The sequence below is a fragment of the Elephantulus edwardii genome, unplaced genomic scaffold (genome assembly GCF_000299155.1).
Source record: "Elephantulus edwardii isolate Elephantulus edwardi_28Jun2011 unplaced genomic scaffold, EleEdw1.0 scaffold00044, whole genome shotgun sequence".
Taxonomy (NCBI): domain Eukaryota; kingdom Metazoa; phylum Chordata; class Mammalia; order Macroscelidea; family Macroscelididae; genus Elephantulus; species Elephantulus edwardii.
The window spans coordinates 16,415,251-16,437,076 of NW_006399794.1; the positions used below are offsets into that span (position 1 = coordinate 16,415,251).

At 42.6% G+C, this 21,826-nt stretch overlaps 1 protein-coding gene across 1 annotated transcript in view; it reads right to left on the minus strand.

The window, feature by feature from the left end:
- Positions 1–412: 412 nt before the first annotated feature.
- The window catches only part of C2CD3 (C2 calcium-dependent domain containing 3), a 179,706-nt gene continuing 158,292 nt past the window's right edge, over positions 413–21,826 (minus strand). Inside the window, exons 32-33 of the mRNA XM_006885575.1 lie at positions 20,728–20,839; positions 413–553 (exon numbers count right to left, since the gene is read on the minus strand). Coding sequence (XP_006885637.1) covers positions 413–553; positions 20,728–20,839 — 253 coding nt within the window. The remainder of the gene's footprint in view (positions 554–20,727; positions 20,840–21,826) is intronic.

Below are 21,826 nucleotides of genomic sequence, written 5' to 3' on the forward strand. Positions count from 1 at the left end.
ACCTTAAGGCAAAATGGCTCATCCTTAGAAAGTGTGTGGGTTGCATCAAGGACAGTGTGAGCAGTTTCTCAACAGAAAGATGTCTGCTTGGTCAGAAGATGAGCAGGCCAGCTAGCTGCTGCAATCCATTTTGTTTCTACTTTGCTGATTGCCAGCACCAGCAAGAAATGCCGAGTGCTGCCCATATTCAGACCATTCCCTCAGCACTGACGGAAAAACTGAAGTCTTGGTGAGTGGACCCTGGGTTGGGTGTGAAGTTCCTCCAGTCTGGGCTGACTGATCTTAAGCTGCCAATGGACTGGACGGGTGATGGTCTCAGTGTTGCAACAGCCCTGGGGGCCTCCCACAATCGGGCAAGGTTGAGTGAGCATGGTTGGCAGGTGGGTCCTTCTCTGTCTCTCAGAAGGCTGCATCAGTCTTTCTGAGAGTACTGGGAGGAAAATATCCGTGCGATCCTGCGTGTTTCTTCTTCAGGCAGATTAGAGGGAAGCAAGTTAGGCCTGGGGCGACAGGGCCTTCGGGACAGGGCTTCACTGGTGGTCTCGCTCTTGTCCTGGGGTGGGAAAAGTCAGTTTGGTTAAAACTGTGGAAGTGGCACTACCAAGAAATGATTTCAATTCCTCTCATCTTTCAGTCCTTTGGTTAGTATTTATGTAGACTGACTAGTTTGCAAAGAACTTTACAATACTTGCTTTACTTTCACTGTGACCTCATGAAATGGGTGTATAATGGACGAGGAAACAGCAGCTCATGCTATGTAAAGGTGCCTGAAGCGAGTTTTATATGTAAGTCTTGTCTTGCTGGAATCCCCTGAGTGAGTCTAGTAGAATTCTGCGAGGATGGGCCTTACCTGATTTATGGAGGGCAAAACCCAGTGGCCTGCTATCAAACACCTTTAAGATACTTTTCTTTGGTTATGACACTGTAGACTGTGGTTCTTAGGATTCCCCTATGACTCTGTCATTTACTCATTTGAACCTTTTCTTGTGCATTTACTCTGTGCCAGGTCCCTGCTCTGAGGAAGCTCAGAATATCTACCCTCCATCCTTATCTGCTGACCATACCTCCCACCCTGGCTGAGAGCAAGATCTTGGAGAAGAGGTGGATGCCTGACTTAGGGGAAGAGGCAGTGCTGATAAGAGACAGGAATGAGCCAGGCAAAACTGGCTGACTTCACAGCCTTACAGTCAGCTCTGTGGGCAGATCTCTCTTCCTTGCTCCCAAAGCCCATGAGCTGAGATTATCACATTTAAGGGAGCCTAAGAGCAGTGAGATCAAACTGATGGAGACCCTCGAGGTTGGGCTTGACACACTCCCTTACCCCCTACAGTCTGAAAATGAGAAATGGAGACTTAGTGAGGGAAAAGAACTGAAGTTGCTTTTGTGATCAGTAATATCTCAGAGATAGAGGATTTGAACCACGTGCCTTTGGGATTGCAGTGCAACTTCTTACCAGTAGGCCACCAGAGCGCCCCAATCAGTGCTTGAAGAGATCAAAAATCCTCTTGGGGTCTCTGCAGCACTTCTAGCCACCATATACTCCTAGCAACTTCCAAGTGCCAAGAGTATTGTTTGCTAAGTGATCTGGGACTTAGAGGTGACACTGAGTCCCCTGGCTACACAACAGATGAACTTTCTGAGTCACAGTCATATCTATTTATTTTTTCCTACGGTAAACAGGGACTAGGGAAATGTCTGTTCTGTACGCCAAACGGAAAACAGGCCTAAAAGGATGGCTTTTGCCACCTTAAGTCATTTATAACCAGTGCCAGAAGAAAAGGAACCTGTTTGAGAAGGGTTCAGATGAATCTTGTCCTTCATAGCTAGAAGGGCCAAGTACCTCGGTTTATGACATGACCATAAGCAGACCTTCAACAGTGATTCATCAAACCTTTTGTGAGCCTAAGATCTATTCAACACAATCAGCTCCTACAGCTGACAGGCATTCCAGTCCTCAGACTGTTCAAGCAGTCAAGCAGGGGAGACAGACACTGACCACTCAATTATCACAAAGATGAAGCTAGGAGTCTAGAAGCGTGCGCGCGCGCGCGCGCACACACACACACACACACACACACACACACACACACACACACAGAGAAAGAACAATTAAAAGCAGCTGAGAAGGTCAGCAGTTCAAACCACCAGTTGCTCTATGGTAGAAAGATGAAGTTATCAGCTCGTGTATGTATTTACGCCACAGAAACTCAACAAGAAAATTCCAGTCTTTCCTATAAGGTCACAGTGAGTCAGAATTACATGGAGAGTTGCTTTTAGGTGTCACTGAGCAACTACAACTCACAGCAACTCTATGAACAATGGATCCGCACCATGCCCTATCCTGAACCATCTTCACCATCTCGGACATGGTGAAGACCACTGTGAGTCACTGTGTCAATCCATCTTTTTGAGGGTCCTTCTCTTTGTCTGATCTTCCACCTTTCCCAGCATGATGTCTTTTCCTAAGGACTGGTCCCTCCTACAACATTCCCAAAGTCTGTGAGGTGACATTTGCCTCTAAGGAGAAACCCGGTTGCACATATTCTAAGACAGACTTGTTTGTTCTTTTTACAGTTCATGGATTATTCAGTAGTATTCTTCACCAACACTGCAATTCAAAGGCATTAATTCTGCTTCTGTTATCCCTGTTTCAGAAAAGTAGTAATTAAAAAGACCATGGCTTAGAACAGGTGCACCTCGGTCTTCACATGGACATCACTGTTCCTTAGCACTTAGGAAAGGTCCCTGTCAGATTTCCCTGGTGCAACACATCTTTTAATTTTTTCTTATTCATTTTAATTAAATTTTACAGAGACTTAGGGTTTCTAGTCATTCATTGTTACAGTTTTCTCCCTAATTTCTTGACTGCTGCCACCATGGGTGTTGACTGTGGATCTACAACATATAAAATGCAGTTGGTGACAACTTCAATCTTTTTTTCATTTATCATGATGTTGCCTACTGGTCCAGTACTAAGGATTTTTGTTTTTTTGATGTTGAGAAGTAATCCATACTGAAGGAGTAGTCTTTGAGCTTCTGCAGCAAGTGTTTCAAGTTTTGTGGGTTTTTTTTTTGTGATGGAAATGACTTCTTTCTAATAATTTTATTGTAAAAAACATGTATGGGGACACAAGGGGGTAAGGGTCGGGAGTAGAAGAGTGAAGATGGGCAGGGATGAAATCACAGGGCTGCATAATTTGGTGGGTGTCATGTTTTCGTCACTTCCTGCAGGCAAAGTTATCTGTGTAACACAAGTAGTCCATGAGTTTTCCTCCAATCCTGATGTCACATTCTTCTTCATATAACCAGCTTCTCAAATTATTTGCTCAGTATACAGAATGAATAGGTATAGAGAAAGGATACCCTGACCACAACTTTCCTGATTTTAAATCATGTAGTATTCCCTTGTTCTGCTGGGACAACAGCTTCTTGGCCTAGGTTTCATCTGAGCATGATTAAGTGTTCTGGGATTTCCATTTTTTTTTTCAATGTTAATCATAACTTGATGTGATCAACCCAGTCAGACTCTTTTGCATAATCAATAAAACACAGACATTCTTCTGGTATTTTCTGCTTTCAGCCAAGATCCATATGGCATTAGTAACACTATCCCTCATGCCATGGCCTCTTCTGAATCCAGCCTGACTTTCTGGCAGCTCCCAGCTGATGGACTGTTTCAGCAGTAGTGGGCTTGTTTTGATTGGGAAGATTTAGGAGGCCACTCTATATAAGGAGAACATAATGAGAACAGACACCAGAAGCATTGACTTGCTGATTGGTTCAGCCAACCTCTTGGTATTCCCATGTGGACTCAGAGACCTTAGAGGTCTTATCTGGATGGTCCAGCCTCAGGGACCAGAATGTGACAGGGCTTGGTTCTAAGTGTACAGGGTAGGGCAGGGGTGTGGGAGAGAGAACATACACTCATCGGCATTTGCTTTTGTCGACTTCAGTTGGGCCTAAAAAAACCCCATCTTGACTAGTTCTTTCCTCATCAGAGTTCTTATGCCAAAACCTAACATTCTAGAAAGGCTGGACAGAGGTGGAACTGGCCAGCGCAGGGAGACCCATCTGTGCACTGGCTGCTTCCTTGAATCGCTCGCTGGGTCCTGCTGTGTGCTCTAGGGGTACAATCAACATGACCTGTGCCTGTTAGGAGCCATATCCTTCCTGGGGACCAGGTGATCCCACGTGGAAGCAGAATCATCAAAGCTGGAGGGACTGCAGGGATCTTGGGGTACAGATAATGAGATACTTTCTCAAAATGACAGCAAGTGGGATGCAGAGGAAGGAATAATGGCCTGAGCTTAGATCCTACTGACCCACTTCTACACTTCTCTCTGGTTCTCAGTAGCACTAAATGGAGCGGACGTCTGATCTCCCAGCCCTAGTCTTTGTGACGTTCTAATGAAATTCAGGTATGGCCATAACTTTGGCTGGCATATCTTGGACAGGGGCCAGGCGAAATGTCCTGAGAAGAACTAGAGTAAACTACACCACTTCTCCCCAGCATGTCCAGTGCTAGGCCAGGGCTAGCTTAGCTCTATCAGACTCCAATGTCTATGCTTTATCAATGAGCCTCTGAGGCTGGGATGGCAGTTAAGGTTTTGATCTTTTCCAGAGCAATTCCCTAGTCCCATAAACATTGATTCAGGAGCTGGCAGAAAAACTTTCCAAAGAGTTGAAACACTCCAAAGAAGTGAAATCATGTTTCTAGCTGGCTAAATGAGCTTGTCAACAGATTTCTACTTCAGAAACTGAGGGCTCAATATAGCTGTAAGCTTGGTTCAACTTTCACCCACTTGGCCGCCTCCCTTCCTCAGGGGTGGATTCCAGAGTCCTTGCCAGAGGCTGGGTTTAGAACGTCACTGGCTCTCAAGAGAGTAGCAAACTCAGCAGCCAGACAGGAACGAGGGGAAGTGGGGACAAAACACTTAGACCAGTGGCCCAGCGCTAAGGTAAATCTTAAATATTACCCGCCCAGCCCAGGTTCAGCACAGCTGGCCTCCATACTGAGTTCACCCTCAATGCTGACATTAGAGGTCTGGCCACGCAGCCCTTGCTACCTAAATGCTCGCTCCAGTCCTCATAACCATGTGCATACACCACCCTTTCTCTGAGAAGCCTCTCCTGATTGTTAAGAGCTGACTGTTAGGATGCTCACACCGTGTTTCAGTCTCCCTCTCTGCACAGTAAAGGGGTCTAATAAAATCAAGACCCTATAATCTTTTTGAACTTATGCCCCACCAAGACAGGGGGGCCGGAAGTACAGACTCCTGAGAGGAACAGGAAGAGCTTCTAGCTCTTCTCAGACTTTGGCAGACTCAGACTCAGAGCAGCTCAGGCAACTTGAGACTAGTATTTGTCCCGCAGGCCTGTGGGCAATTTTCCAGAGGTGTTTGCACAACTACAGCCTAGGCCAGTGGGCACCAGCCCACTCTGGCTGTTTTCCCTTGACTTCTGTACACCCTTGGCCAGGAGCTCATCTCATATCAGAAATCTCATCTCATTATCAGAAATTCTTAGGCCTACAGTTCTCCTCCTAGGGTTCTGCAGAGGGCTAGGGACTTAGGGGTTTAAAGAAATGAGGCACTAGGTCAGAGCCTCCTGTCTTAAGGGGCTAGTACATGGGTTAGGGAGAGAGAATACCAATGACTTTATGGAGCGTTGGGTTTTTCTCTCAGGACTGTGTATCTTTCAGGTGCCTATGGGCATGTGAAAGGAAAACCAAGGAATATTGGAAGAAATACAAGAAAATTTGGGAGATGAACAGGGGCCTACACACCTTAGGTTAGGATTCAGAGGTAGGCCAAGGACTTCTAAGGCTAAGGCTTCATCATCCTCAGGTGGGGCCAGTGTATGGTCCTGGGCTTCGAACTCATTCAGTGTGAACTGAGTGTGAAGTCCTATAACCTTGAGAACGGCTCTTTTCTCTGGGGCTATGTGTGGGCCAGTCCTTGGAAGACAGAGGGTTAGTAAAAGAGAGGTAGAGCCTCAACCAGATGGGTCGACAGTGACTACAATAATGACTTCAGCCTGAGAGAGATTGTGAGGATGGCACAGGATAGGGCACGGTGCAGATCTGCGGCTTATAGGGTCACTATGGGTTGTAGAAACACAACAGCACCTAATAACAGCAGCACATGGGAGAAGAGAGGGGATGCTGATTTCCTATTCTCTTTCCCTATTCTTAGCTTTAAGCCTTTGCTCATGTTCCTATCCCTCCCATTTCTTTCCTACCAGCTCCTCTCCTCATAGATTTAACAACATAAATGAGAAGCCATGTTAGGTATTAATGATAACATCATCACCTGACATTCATAAAATCATATATGTACCAAGAATTGTTCTAAATACTATGTATGTATTAACTCACAAACCTTAACAAAACTTATGAGAGGAACCATTATACTCATTTCAAAGAGAAGGGAACAGAAGTATAGAGAAGGTAGTTAACTAATCCAGGGTAAGACACTAAGTGGCAAAGCTGAGTGTGGATTCAGAGCCCATACTAACTACTATGCCTAGTCAGGGAGAAGAGAGAAGTACAGCCACAATGGAGTCTGTGCTGCTTTCCCAGAGATGAGCCTTGCCCACAGCCTCAGAAAACTAACAGCAGACAGGGCAAGAAACAAGGTTTGTTGACTCTCAGTTCAATAGCTGCCCGGGGAAAATATTGGTCTCTGGTGATGTTTGAAATTTTGTGGTCTGGCTGGATGTGAGGAGGGGGCGGTCCACTCAAGGCTTTAACGGGTATACTCATGCCTAGCCTTGCCTCCTATTTCCTGCCACCTACACTGAATTATATTATCTGGCCCTACATCTGTGGTTAATCCAGGGGCTCCTTCAATGATGTAGGTAGAGCCTGGGATGGTGCAAGAAGATGCAGAACAAGATGGGGCCCATTTAAATGTAAGAACGTCCAAGTAGGCACAGGAGAGACCAAGGCTCAGAGAACAGGTTGCTTCTTGCTCTTAGCTTCTGATATCTATTCTTCCATTCCATTCCATTCCATTCTAGAGCTCTGGTGGCCTACTGGTAAGAACCTGTGCTGTAATCCCAAAGGCATGCTTCCAATTCACCAGCAGCTCTGCAGGAGGATGGACAATCTTTTCCTGTGTGATTGACTGCCTCTGAAAATCTGCTGGAGGGTCAACTATGAGTTGGTTCTTACTGATGGCACACATCATCATCATCAACAACAACAACATTGTAAAATGGCTGCTTTGGGGTTTTTTGTTTGTTTTGATGTTTAACTTGTTGTGTGCTGTCGAACTGAATCTGACTGGCACAGGAGGAGGTTGCCCCTCCTTCTCCAGTGGACTATCTGGTGGATTTGAACCATATACCTTTGGGATTGCAGTACAGCTTTCTTGCCATTAGGACACCAGAGATCTCTAAAGTAACTGTTTTAGACCAGACCCTCCTTCTCCTCTCCAGCACATACTGTTTATATGTGCCAGTTGCTAACTTCTGTAGATTCTCTGAGGGGTTCTTTGCAAATCCATAGCTTGTAAAGCCCTTCCTCATCTTTGCTGGTGAGGCCACCCATATGGTTCTAGTTTACTTTCCCTATAGCCTGTTTTACTTAATGCTAATATAGGCTCATGCCACTTAAGAAAAGTAGTGAGTGATCTTAAGGCCAGTGCCTTTCTGAAGCTCCATGTAGACAAGGTAGCAAGAGATCTAGGTCTTTAAGCGTGATAGGGGCTAAGCAGGGGTTGGTGGAATGGATAGATAGGGAATGGCTCTCTGGAGATCACTGAGTATGCTGAAGGAAAGAGTCATACTGTCTTCTCCATTCAGGGCTTTGCACAAGATGTAAATAGTGCATCTGAAAATCCAAATAGCTTCCTTTTCTCTGACGTTATCTGTCCTCAGGTCCAGCAATGGTTCTCCTCTTCACCAAGCAGAAGTTTTTCTTGTTTGCCAGAGTCTGAAAGGCTAGAGAGATGTCTCTTATCTGCTATTTGAGAGCTTTGGGCTAGGAGTATAGGACTTGGGGTCTGAGAAGTGGGCACTGGAAGAATGAGGACAGTTAAGGAAGAGTTCCTTCATCACCTATTAGTAGTAACTGCCTCAGAGGGTTTTGGATGCTGTTAAAGTTTTCTAATGGCCAAAATCAGAAATAAAGTTTGCTTATGGGATTAAATGAACCTCAGAGGAATCCAAGAGGAGAGCCTCTTTGTCAAAGTGTGTTTAGCTGGTTACTGGTCTTGTCTAGGGTGGGGGCTGTTTAGGACGTAATAACAGCTTGTGCGTGGGTGCATGTGTGTAAGCTCTAAAAAGAAAACCACCGTAGAAGCTGGTGATGGAGGGTAAACGTGAAAAAAGTGAAGTCACTAAGGGCCCTTCTAAAGAGCCAGTAAAGAGCCTTCTGCTTTTAAATTAAACTTTAGGTGATAGAGAGTATGTATGTAGTATTTGTCTAGTAGTATACGGGGATTTAGAACTCTCTTATAAAACTACCCACTGAAAAAACAAACAAACAAACAAAAACCAAAAAACAAAAAACCCCACACAAAAAAAACTACCCACTGAATAGATGGAAACTGATATTGGGGGGAGGCCAGAGTTAGTAACTATACAAAGGTTTAGGATCTGGGGCTAGGAGCTCTGTAGATCAATAAGATGTGGTCTGTTCTATAAAGAATTCTAAGGCAAAACATAACCGTTCAAATACACGTGAACACATAATACAGCTGGTAATTAAAAATAGACAATAACAGAAACTTACTCAAATATAGACTTTGCAGCTACACAAATATAAACAGACCCTGATGCTTCAGAAAGACTGACTTACAGATGCCCAAAAAAGCAGAATTACCATAGACAGAGGCAGGTAGCTACAGCATGAAACAGATAATGTCTGAAATAGACATGTGGTTTGGAACATATAAAAACCAAATGAGAAACTAAATCCTCTGCCGTAAGCAGATTCTGCTTGAAAGTGATCCTGTGGGGCCGAGCAGAACTACTCGCCTCCTGCCTGTGAGCAGCTGGGGGGTTTAAACTACCAATCTCTTGTTAGCAGAATTCTTTAGTTACTTTGCCATGAGTTCCTTCTTAGACAAAGAGACAAAATTATATCTGAAGCAGACAGGTTACAAAGAATCTGGACTTCTGTATGGCATTTCTAAAGGGCCCAGAGTACCATACAGAATGTCAGGCAATTTTGACAGACTTAAATATACCAATAGCACAACGAGCGCGTCATTCATTTGTAGCCTTTTATTTAACACAAGACTTCGTAAGGCAAACAATTGAACTTCATTTTATTCTAAAGGGAAAGTTAAATGTCCCAATGTCACTGATAAATAACCCATTTCATTTTCTACCAACTGAAATGATGATTTACTATATACTTAAGATTTGTTTCTAGATTTTGATCCAATTGTGATTTATTTATTTCTTGCTTACAGAAACTTTGTGGCAATATTTTAATAAAACAGTAAAGGAAGATCTCCATCATATTTAAAAATTGTTGATAATTCATTGACAATACTTTCACATTACTTTACAATCAAATGTTTGAAATTCCAATTCTTTTCTTTCAAAGAAACAAACTTATTTTTAGAATTTTGAATAGAACTTTAGATTTATCCTATAACCCTCAAATGAGTGATGATTTTAAAATACACTTTTCTCATGTAGGGATATTATGTGCCTTTATTTATGTCTTAATTTATACTATTTAGAAAACTTAAGAATGTTCTTTCACATAAGCCTTATGTCTTAAATTTATGTCTTATTTGTTGTTGCTCTTGTGAGTGGGATTTTTTTCCATTTCAATTTCCATCTGGTTATTGCTAATATAAAGAAAAGCTATTGTTGGTTTTCCCCACACCCACATTGGTTTTATTTTACTAAATTCTCTTATCAATTTTCACCCTCAGTCATTTCATCCATAAAGAATGCTGCTTTTATGATCTCTTGAATTATTATGATCCTCTCATCCTTAAACTGGTATTTATTGAGCACCTACTTCATGTGTGGTGCTGTGGGCATGGAGGTGCACAAGGCAGGTATGATTTCCACTTCCATCAAGTTCATTATCTAGAAGAGTAGAAAGATGAGAGCAAACAAACGATGCAAAAACTTTCAAGAATGGTAAGAGCTGTTTGGAAAGGACAATCACTGCTCTAGGATCACACAAAAGTGGATTTAACTTATCTGGGTATCAGGCTTGAGGAAGCGACTTTTAAATGAGACATGAGAGTTTAGGAGGAGTCAAGGGAAGTGGAGACAAAGAATCATGTACACCCGATGCTGGCAGAGGGAACAGTAGGTACAGACAGGAAGCAGAATGCACCATGCTAAATAAGAATAATAAAAACAAACAAACCAACCTCCAAACCCAAAACCATACCAAACAAACCATCAAAGCTGGAGTGTAGTGAACAGGAAGAAAAGATACAGAAAAAAGTGGAGAGGTAGGCAGGGACCAGTTCATGCAGGTCATGTACAAGAAGCAACAAATTTTGGAGAGTAAAAATATTAGAACTCTTATACACTTTTTGAAGTGATTATAAAATAGTACAACCACTTTGGAAGGCAGTTTGGTATGTCCTCAAAAGCTGAACTTAGAGATTCCATATGGCCCAGCTATACCATTGCTAGGAATATACCCCAATGAAAACAGAACTGAGATCCAAATGGAGATTTGTAAACTGATGTTCACAGCAACATTATCCACAATAGCAAGAACATGGAAGCAGATGAAATGCCCATCAACAAATGAGTGGACTGAGAAACTGTGGTACAGTCACATTATGGAATACTATGCAGCACTCAGGAGCAATAATTTTAAAAAATACTATATAACATGGGAGAGGCTAGGGAACATTACGCTGAGTGAACTAACTCAGATGCATAAAAACAAATAATGTAGAAGACTATTATTGTAAAAACATAAAGATAACCAGTGAGACGTATATAGAAATACAAAGAGGGAAGGAGTGGGGTGGGGTAGCTGAGAATGGGGAGGGAGGAAATCAAGAGGTCAAAGAATTCAGTGGGTGGAGTGTGGAAAAATGTATATAAACAAAGCATAATAAAAAAATAATTTGCATTTTATTCTTGAAGGATACAAAATTACAGATAACATTATGAGTCTTACAATTTGTAAAAGATATTTTGAGCACCTAGTTTTAGGTACCTGGGATATGGTATGAACACAAAGTCTGTATCTCATAGAATATATAATTGGAGGGGAAATGTCATAAAGACCCTAAAAGACATGGACTGACAGAGTGGCTGCAATTCTGGGATCAAATACAGTAACAAGCATGAAGATGGCACACAACTAGGCAGTGTTTCATTCTGTTGTATAAAGAGTTACTCGGAGTCAACAGTGAGGACGAGGGCTATACAATGGCATGAGGAAAGGCTATGTAGTGGGTGAAATAAGTTCTTGGTAATGGACTGGCCATGTGCTGTGGTAAGAAAGGAGGGGGAGGAGTAGTGAAAGATATGCACGGAGAGTGATGTATCCTAGTGAGCTGTGCTAATAACCCAAACGTGGCATCTCTCTGGTGGTTTGAATCCATCAGCAGCTCTGCAGGGGTGAGGGGGAGGAGAAAGAGAGGAGAAAAGTGAGAGAAGAGAGAGAAAAAGGAGAGAGGAGAGAGAGAGAGAAGAAAGAGAGGGGACACGAAGAATGGCAGATAGTAGCTGAATTTACTGAGATAAGGAATGTAGGCAGCAGAGCCAAGGATCAAGATAGAATATAGTGAAATACTTCTGTATAAGCGACATCCAGTATGTAGGACCTAGCCTAGGTATGTCTGCAGTATGGAGACATGGAGCCCAAAGACAGGTCTAGAGTTAAGGATTTGAGAGTCATCAAATGGTGAATAACAACAGAAGCAATCAGAGTGAGATTTTCCCAAGAAAGAAAATCTACACAACTAAGAAAACACAGTATTGAGGAAAACAACATGTAAATTACAGCTGTTCTTGCCTTCTATGTCTCCCCTCCCCTTCAGGGAAGCTGCTAATACAAGTTAGCTCATAAGCAGATATGCAAACAGAATCTGAAATATCCTTAAATATAACCAGGAAGCTGTTACACTTAAGTAACTTCATCACAACAGGGAAGAGAAAGTAGAGGCAAGAAAATGAGAAAGATTCTCAAACCATGTAGTTGGTAATCCTGCTAAACCATCCATCCTTATATCTCCTTTCTTTCTTGAAGAGGTGACAACCACAGATGAGGCTGTTATGGATAAAGAGAGCTGAGGGTACTCTATCTGTGTGGTACCATCCTATGTAGCCTGATGGCTTATCAATCTCACAGATGAAGAAGCAAATAGAAAGGTCCGAGATCTGACTATGTCACATGGAAGACTGTATTCATTATAGTAAGAGCACAAGGAAGAAAAACACTTGTTTCATAAATCCTTGAACAAAAGTTCAGTGTCATCAGTTCAATATGAAATGGTTACTTTATTTTTTTGCAAATAGTGCACTCACACAAATAAAATGTGCATATACATAATGTTATCAGTTTGAGGACTAAGGTGCATCTGACTCAGGCCACAGTCTTTCCAATCACTTGCTATGGATCTGAGAGCTGGACAATGTGTAAGAATGACAGAAAAAAGAATTGATGCCTTTGAGCTGTGGTCTTGGAGAAAAGCACTGAACATCTCACAGACAGCCAACAGAACAAACAGACAAGTCTTGGAGAGGGTGCAGCTGGAGTTCTCTTTGGAGGCAGGAATGATGTGGTTTGCCTCAGATACTTTGGGCATGTTGCTAGGAGGAGCTATTCCTTGGAGAAGGAAGGACATGATGCTGGGAAGGGTGGAAGGCTGGAGAAGGAGGAAGACCCTCAACTGGGTGGATTGACATGGTGACTGCTGCAATGGGCTCTTATGTGTCAGGAAGTGTGAGGATGGCACAGGATAGAATACGGTTTAGATATTTTGTTCATAGGGTTGCTGTGAGTTGTACTCATCTTGATAGCACTTAACAACAACAGCACATAACAAATGGAAATGATGAGATAACACCAAAAAAGTTTCTGGCACAGTGAATCCATGCATATACTGCACATATGACATTCTCAGAAGTGAATTTTAGCCTCATTCAATGATTTAAAAAAGTTAATTTTTAAATCTTATTTGTATAATGAGGATATAAAGCATGGTTAAGATGTCATAGACTGAATATAGTGGTACTCAGTAATGGGAAAACAGCCATATGTTTGCTCTGAGGCAGTCTGTGGCTGGGCCTGATGGTGTGGGGTTCTTTGTAGTTCATGTGCACTCAGGTACTGTGCACTGGAGATGGGTGTGCAGGCACAGGGCTGGACTGCCACAGCTTGAGCACGGCTGGTTCTTTGGGTGGTGGTGAGGTGATATCCTCTGGTGCCAGCCCCATGTGAAGGAGGGTGGCAGGTTGGGGCACTACATGCTTGCACCCTCCCTGACCTGTTCTGGTGTGGGTGCATACTGTCCCTGTTTTGTGGGGCTCCTAGGTGGTTAGTTGGACCCTTCTGCACTTGTAGCCTACATCTTTGGCTGTTGGCATTTGCATGCAAGATTAAAAGGGCCTAAGCACAGACGTTTGTCAAGTGGAGGGCAGAACAGAATGCCTGCAGCTGCAGAGCTGCCATGTCACTTTCCCAGTGGCCTCTCAGTCCGGTGTCGACCAACCCATGCATTTCCAGGCTGGGACCAACTGCGCTGGGAAGGGCTATTTCCATGGTAGGAAAAGTAATTTCTTTCTGCTTTGGATAAAGAGTTTGCAGGGCAGGGAAGGAAACCTACTGGGGTAAGAGTTGGTTTAAAAACTCAAGAGGGGCTGGTCAGGGTCTGCTGCTGACAAACTTCTGCATCAGTAGTCACCAGAAGACTTAATGTTAAATCTACTAGGCAGGAAAAAAATGGAAATCAAAGCTGTCAACATGTTGCAATGCTGCTATCACCTGCTTGGGAAAATAATGGGTCAGAGATATGCAGTATATAAAGTAAAATACATGTGTTATTTGTGTTAAAATATGTTATTTGTTAAAACATCTGAGGGAGAGAATTCCCTTAGATCCTGTAGTGAAAATCACTAAAGTACTGACTAAGAGTTTATAAACCCTCTTCTGTTCCAGGGACAAGGTACCTGTCTTTGTTCTGAAGTAGATCAGTAACAGCAGACCAATTCCAGAACCCTGGTTGAGAAGAATCCAGCAGACTTTCAAAATGTTCCTTTTTCAGCTTCCAGGGCCAAAGCTGGCCTTAAGAGGAAGTAGAATAGAACCCTCAAAAGAGAGTACATTTCTGCACTTCGTGCCGTACTCTCACTGAGCTGATGACAGTGACTGGAAACTGTCATTACTGAAGGAATAAAAGCCTCTATAAATGGGAAAGTCTGTCTACAAATTCCTAATTTTAGTTCTGGTGGCCTAGTGGCAAGAAGCAGCACTGCAATCCCGAAGGTACACGGTTTGAGGCCACCAGCTGCTCCGCAGGAGGATGGGCACTCTCCTCTCGTGCACCTCTGAAAACCCGCAGGAAGGTCAGCTATGAGTCAGTTCCAACTCTATGGTATACAACAACAATGACATAATGTAGAAACTATGTAATGACCCCCCATAATCTGAAAAACCAGACAGCTCTAGAAGGATTAAAGGTGAAATGCAACACTTCTTAGTCTCATTGCAGCCTTAATCTAACATAAGGGGAGCTTCCCTAGAGTGGTGCCTGTAATACCTTCTATCTCATGAGAGTTCAAAAGGGAGGAAAGGGTACTGTGAATGAGGGACCTCAGTATCACCAAGAAATAATCATCAGAAATGGAGTGGAGTGTGTCCTTTTGGATCCATGCCCCGCCTTATGAAGCTCCTTAACACTAGGCAGTACTTAACACTACTTAACACTAGGGGATAGTAAACTTCTGATTTATAGTAATTATTTAAATGCTTCAAAACAGAACAATTTCTTGCTCCTTCCCCTCCCCCTAAAAAACCCCCAAACTCCTACCCCTTCTAAATCATAATTGTCTTCTGTTACTTTTGGTCTCTATTTGCTAGTGTTCAACATATATTTGGTGTCAAGTAATGAGTAGCAAGAATGACCAGCTATTTTGAAATTTCAGTGTTAAAACTGGGGCAGTTATAAGTGAACCATGACAGCTAGCTTGAGGGAACAGGTGGCCCTGGGAATGGCAAACAATGCAGTTTTGCTAGTAGCAAGGGGAAGAAGAAAAAAAAAGCCATAAAATGCATGTTACTTGCTATTTTCTTGAAACTAGACTTGTCTTTTAATTGAAACAAACAAACATTCTTATTTCTTCTTTTCTTGCCTTTTATACCTTGTGTTTAATAGTTTAGAGACAGTGTGTCTCCCTGGGAATTGCATATTATAAAGCAGAAAACAAAAAAGCAAGACTAGCAGTTCTGTGCAGTAGGTGAGGGATAGTAGTTCCAAGTGGCTCACAGATCTTTCTTTTGAAAGGATGTGTTGCACTGACACTTCACCCAGTTGGCAAGGAAGGGGAGAAGGAAGGGAACTAGGAGTGCCTACTGTTTTCCTCCAAGGCAATCTTTTCCATCACTCAATTAGGTAAGAATTAATAACCTGCTTCTACCTAGTAGCAGATTCAGGATTTCATTTAACAGCTGTCTTGCTCCAAAGTTGGTGCTTAGTGCCTGTACACAGCCCCATGACTGTGGCATAAATACTGACAGGCAGTGTGAGGAATAAGAGAGAAGACATAGAGAGGAAGATGAGCTGGTAACCACAAAACAGAACTGAAAGACAGGCCAGCAAAGGGCAAAGCTTTGTGCGTGGAACTTCTCTTTCCTTAGGAAAATATAGAAATTTGACAAAAATTGTTGTGTGGGAACTTAGATTAAGCCATCTATCAAATATATGAATTTTGAAAATGGTGCTGGCTAATGTTGTAAGGAAATGAAAGAGACTCCAGATAAACAAAGCAATGCTTAAGAAGAAAATCAAAGCAAGAGGCCTCATACTTTCTGATCCCAAACCCTTTATACAGTCATAGTAATCAAAACAGCTTGGTAATGGCACAAAGGAATGGAATTTAGAAACCAGAAATGAACCCATCCACCTATGGACAAGTGATCTTACACAAAGGGATGAAATCCATCAAATAGGGAAAAGACAGCCTCTAACAAATGATGCTGACAAAACTGGGTATTTTTCTGCAGAAAACGGAAACAAAATCCAGACCTCACACCATAGGGGAAAAAACCTCCTCAGAGTAAGACCTAAAACTATAAAGATCATAGGAGTATAACCTCAGGATACTTCTGAAACAAAGAGCAATATCGTGGAGTCTGATCAAATAAAAGTAAAAGACGTTTAGGAATAGAGATAGTCTGGCTTGTGGAACTGCCCACTGTTAGCATGAAATGGGTCATTCCACTGGGCTAGGGCAAAAGTACATTTTTGTATTGTTGGAATGAAAAGGGTACAAAAATCTATACCTGGCACAAAGTCAATCAAGGGAGCTAAAGGAAGGCAGAAATAGGCCCAAAACACACATATAAGATTATATATGATTGGTCATTGGTAAATGCCATTCAGGTTATTTGAGTCTGAGGATAGTAACAAGACAGGTTTTTCTGGCAACCCATTAGTAAAATTACTTCCTCAAGCATGTTTGTTTCTGGAGGGCCCCGATATAGATCTATCAACACTGTTATGTACTAACCCCTTCAAAAGTAAGCAAATGTATCTTGAATGTTTGACCATAATGAAAAAGACTCTGAGAACAGACTATGTGCAGACCTCAGAGAAAAGGAATGTTGTCCTTAAGGCATATGGCCAAGGTTAAACAGTGTGGTCTGGAACCAAAATATATTCTACATTCATGTCAAGACTTTAAAACGGAGTTAAGGTTCTGTTTTGAGATAGCCTCTAACTTTAGACTCTCATACAGGAGTGATTCTATCTTTCATCAGTGTGCTCTGGGGAAATACTTAAAATGTTTAAATGCTAACTGCTAAATAATACTATTAAAAAGAAGGCAAATTGGTTAGATAAACACACCATACAATAGGTGTCATGATTTTACAGTAATATAATGGAATATTAGAGTCAAAAGTAAGGTCTAAACTGTTGATCCACCATTTACAGGTCTGGGTGACCCTGGATAAACGAGTTAACCTTTATACATGTCAGTTTATATATAAACTGAAATAGATAGCTCTGGTAGCTTAGTGGTAAGGAGTTGGATGGATTCCAACTACCAAAAACACGTAGTTTGAATCCACCAGCTGATCTGCAGGAGAAAGACGGGCAGTCTCTTTCCATGTGATTTACAGCCTCTGAAAACCCGCCGGAGGGTCAGTTATAAGTTGGTTCTGACTTGAGGACAATGAATTGTTCAAATACATACAGTTCCGGTGGCAAAGTTCATAGGGAGGTGCACCACTAATCCAAAGGCTGAAACTCCATGGAGGCACCAATGTTTCCTTACTCTTCTACTTAAAACTCTTTAATTTATATCCTTACAGGTAGAATAAAATAAATACTCCTTTCCATGGTTTACAAGATCCTCTATCAACTGAATCTTTTGATCTTGGTGTGCCATTCTCTGGAATCCAAGTGGCTACTCTAAATTATGCCCAGTTCTTTTCAGTGTCAAGATTTTTGCCTAGAAGATTCTTCTCCAAATTTCTTACATGTTGGCTCCTTCTCAGTATAGTATAACTGTTGCTGTTGTTGTTATTGTTATGTGCCATCAAGTCACTTGAGACTCATAGCAACCCTATGTACAAGAGCCCTAAACACCATTCTATCCTGTGCCAACCTCGCCGTCTCAAACACACTCATTCCCACCACTCCACTCACAGAATCGATCCATCTCATCGAGTGTCTTCCTCTCCTGCACTGTCCCTCCACTCTGCCAAACATGATGTCCCTCTCCAAGGACCAGTCCCTCCTTGCAACATGCCCAAAGTATGTCAGACGAAGCTTCAGAATCTTTGACTCCAAGGAGCATTCTAGCTTCACCCTCTCCAGGACAAAACTCTTTGTTCTCCTAGCAGTCCATGGTATATTCAACACTCTTCTCCAGCACCACAGCACAAAGGCATCAATTCTTTCTATCTATTAACTGTCCAACTCTCTGATGTATAGCACGTAATTGCAAACACTAAAGCCTGGATCAGGCGCACCTTAGTCTCCAGCCTGACGTTGTTGCTCTTCAGTACTCTTGAGAGGTCCCTTACAGCTGACATTCCCAGTGCAATTCATCTCCTGATTTCCTGGCTGCTGTTACCAAGAGTGCTGACTGTGGAACCAAGTAAACTAAAACTGTTAACTATCTCAATCTCTTTACCATCCATACTGATGCTGCCAATTGGCCCAGGGGTGAGATTCTTTGTTTTCTTGATGTTGAGCTTCAATACATATTTAACACTGCAGTCCTTGACCTTTTACAGCAAGCGCTTCAGGTCCTCCTCAGTTTCAGCAAGCAGGGTTGTGTCATCCGCATAACATAGGTTATTGATGAATTTTCCACCAATCCTGATGCCACATTCCTCCTCATACAGCCCAGCGTCTCGGATGATCTGTTCTGCATATAGATTGAAAAGGTATGGAGACAAAATATAACCCTGATGGACTCCTTTCTTGATTTTGAACCACCCAGCGTCTCCCTGCTCTGTTCTGATGACTGCCTCTTGGTCCAAGTATAGGTTTCACATTAGCACAATCCTCTGCCGAGGATGCCATTGCTAGAGAAATAGTTTTGGGATTCCGGGAAGGGAGAGAGGCGGAGCTTTCCTCATCCCCACGCTGCTTTACCTCAGGTACCACCGGGAAAATGGGGAAGGGACCCCTGCTGAGGACACCATTGCTAGAGAAATAGTTTTGGGATTCTGTGAGGGGAGAGAGGCGGAGATTTCCTCATCCCTATGCTTCACTTCAGGTACCACCAGAAAAATGTGAAAGTATAACTGTTACAAACAGATAATGAAATCATATTGCTTAAGTACTAATTCTGACTTTGCTACTTACTGCTGAGAGTGACAAGTTACTTCTTTGTGCCTAGTAATCTCATTTTAAAATTTTTTTTTAAAATATTTATTTAATTATGTGTATGTGTGTGTGTGTGTGTGTGTGTGTGTGTGTACCGTCAAATCAGATCTGACTGGTACAGGAGGAGAATGTCCCTCCTCCTGCGAAGCATCTGGTGGATTCGAACCATGAGCCTCTGGGATTGCAGTGCAGCTTCTTGCTACTAGGCCACCAGAGCTCCCCTTAAATTAATTTTTTAAATGTTATTTTATTATTTTGTTTTTTGTGAGTGTGTGTGTGTGTACTGTCAAATGGGATCTGACTGGTGCAGGAGGAGATTGCTCTTCCTTCTCCAGCAGAGCATCTGGTGGATTTGAACTACATACTTCTGGGATTATAGCACAGCTTCTTGCCATTAGGCCACCAAAGCTTCCTTAATTATCTTAAAAACAAAACTAAACACCTGAGCCCAGTGTCACTGAGTGCATTCTGACCCACAGCGATCCGCCACTGGGTTCCCAACTGAACATCTTTCCCCCATGGAACAGTTACTAGATTCAACTGCTGACTTTTCAGTGACAGCCTGATATCATTACATACTTCACCAACAGGGTTCTCTCATAATAAAACTGGGATGATGATGATAATAAGTTCCTCAATGGGTAATTCACTGATTAAATGATTTAATATAATGTGCTTAGAACTACCTAGTACGTACTGCTATGATCACTGAACACCACTATGAGCTTTCAGGTGTCAGCTTAAACACCACATTCTCAGAGAGCTGGTTCTTTATCACAGCACCCATAATAAGGGTTCTGGTGGCTTAGTGGTAAGGAGTTGGACTGCTAACCCTGGCAGTCCGTAATACAGTACTGGTGAAAAATACTGTATTACGGACTGCCAGGAAAAACAACTCATTGCTGTGGAATCAGTTTCAACTCAGAGCTGACTCTCCATCAAGTCACAATGCAGCTTTGGGTTAACAAAGCAACTTGGTAGGGCCTCTGCCACCAGAGTTCCCTAACTACAAGAAAAACCACAGGTATGTCTTGGAAGAAATAGAGCCAGAATCCTCCTTAAAAGTGAGGATGGTGAGACTTTGTCTTAGGTACTTTGGGCTTATCAGGAAGGGCTAGTCCCTGGAGAAAGGTATCATGGTTGATAGAGGGTCAGCAAAAGAGAGGTTGAGGACCCACACCGTGCTTGCTTCAACAGGCTCCAATACAGGAACAAAATGAGGATGGCACAGAGTCGCTATCATTCAGAACTAATTTGACAATACCTAACAACAGCAATCATTACAACCTACAAATATCTGTTTACTTGATGCCCAAATAGAATTCTGTGCTCCATGAAGACAGGGATCTTAAGTGTTTTGTTTTATTTACTATCATATGCTTATCATCGAGCACACTATCTCATATGATATAGAGTAGGTGCTTCTGTTCACACCTGCCTTTGCTGAGTTCTCACAGCATTCAGTATGCATTTTTTCAGTCAATCTGGCTTTTATTTCGGAACTGTTCTGTCCATACATCAGGCTGAGTTTTTGTTCGTCCTCATTTTTTCCTGAGCTCTTTGCTCATGGTTGGACGCACAATATACACTCAGTACAAGCTTGATCATTGTTGCTGTCTTTGAGAAAAATGGGTGAAGGCAACTCCACTTCCTGCACACACTTTCACAAAGGAAAAGATGATTCTGTATAAAGGTGATCAGTTGGTTGTTCTCTTACCTGATCTGCTGTGGTTGGTGGGGGCAAAGCTGCAGAGAGTGAGAGCATCCTCAGGGAAGCCTCCAACTGCTGGTGAGGCAAAAAGAAGTTGGGCACGACAACAGGCTCTGGGCTATGACAGTGGTTAAGGGACAAACACCCCCGAAGTTTACCCTCCTGCCAGTTTAGTGTCTCCACTGACCTCAGATACTAGACATGTTTCTTTTGCGGATGATTTATGTTCATGAATCCTTTGAGGATTTATATTACCAAATCTTATGGCTCCTACCTGGTAAGTCCCACCCACAACTAATTAACCCTCCTCTATAATTGTTGTTTGTTGTGTACTGTCAAGTGGGAACCGGCCCATAGCTGACCCTCCAGAAGATTTTCAGACGTAGTTAATCACGTGGAAAGAGACTGCCCATTCTTCTCCCGTGGAGCAGCTGGTGGATTTGAACCAAGTGCCTCTGGGATTGCAGTACAGCTTCTTGTCACTGGGCCACCAGTGCTCCCTAATAATCGATCAGCTCAAATCCTGCCTCCTCCAGGAAGTCTTTTCCTAATCTCAACCTACAGGGATCCTTCCTCACCCCAGATGGTGATCTGCAACACAAGATAATGCTAGATCATTTAGTCTGATATGCTGTTTCCCCTTATTATTCCCTAAGCTTCTGAGAGGTAGAGATGATGTAGTTGAAGTCATGCTATTGCTTTTACTCTCCGCCACTAAAGTTTCTCATGATACTTACTAGCTGTTGCCTTGCTCGCCAAAAATGGACCTTTTGGAAGTGATCAGATGGGTAGCTCCAGGCACTAGGTTTAGGTTGAAGGGAGATTCCCAAGACTGAAGTAAGGCCTGTCCTACTGGTAGATCTCTATTATGTGGATATGAGGGTTGTATAGTAAGTGAACAGAGGTATTTAATAGCTGATCCACCCAACCCAGATATGGGTCATAGAAGGCAGGCATCATCTTATCTTGCATTGTCTCCTCGGTATATTTTGGACATACTCAGTTCTATGTGTTCCATCAAGCTGCCTTAATCAAAGCACTGATTCAATGCCATTAAACTTTAGAGGGGAGAGATTCTTTAAATTCAGTAATTAAAAAATAAATT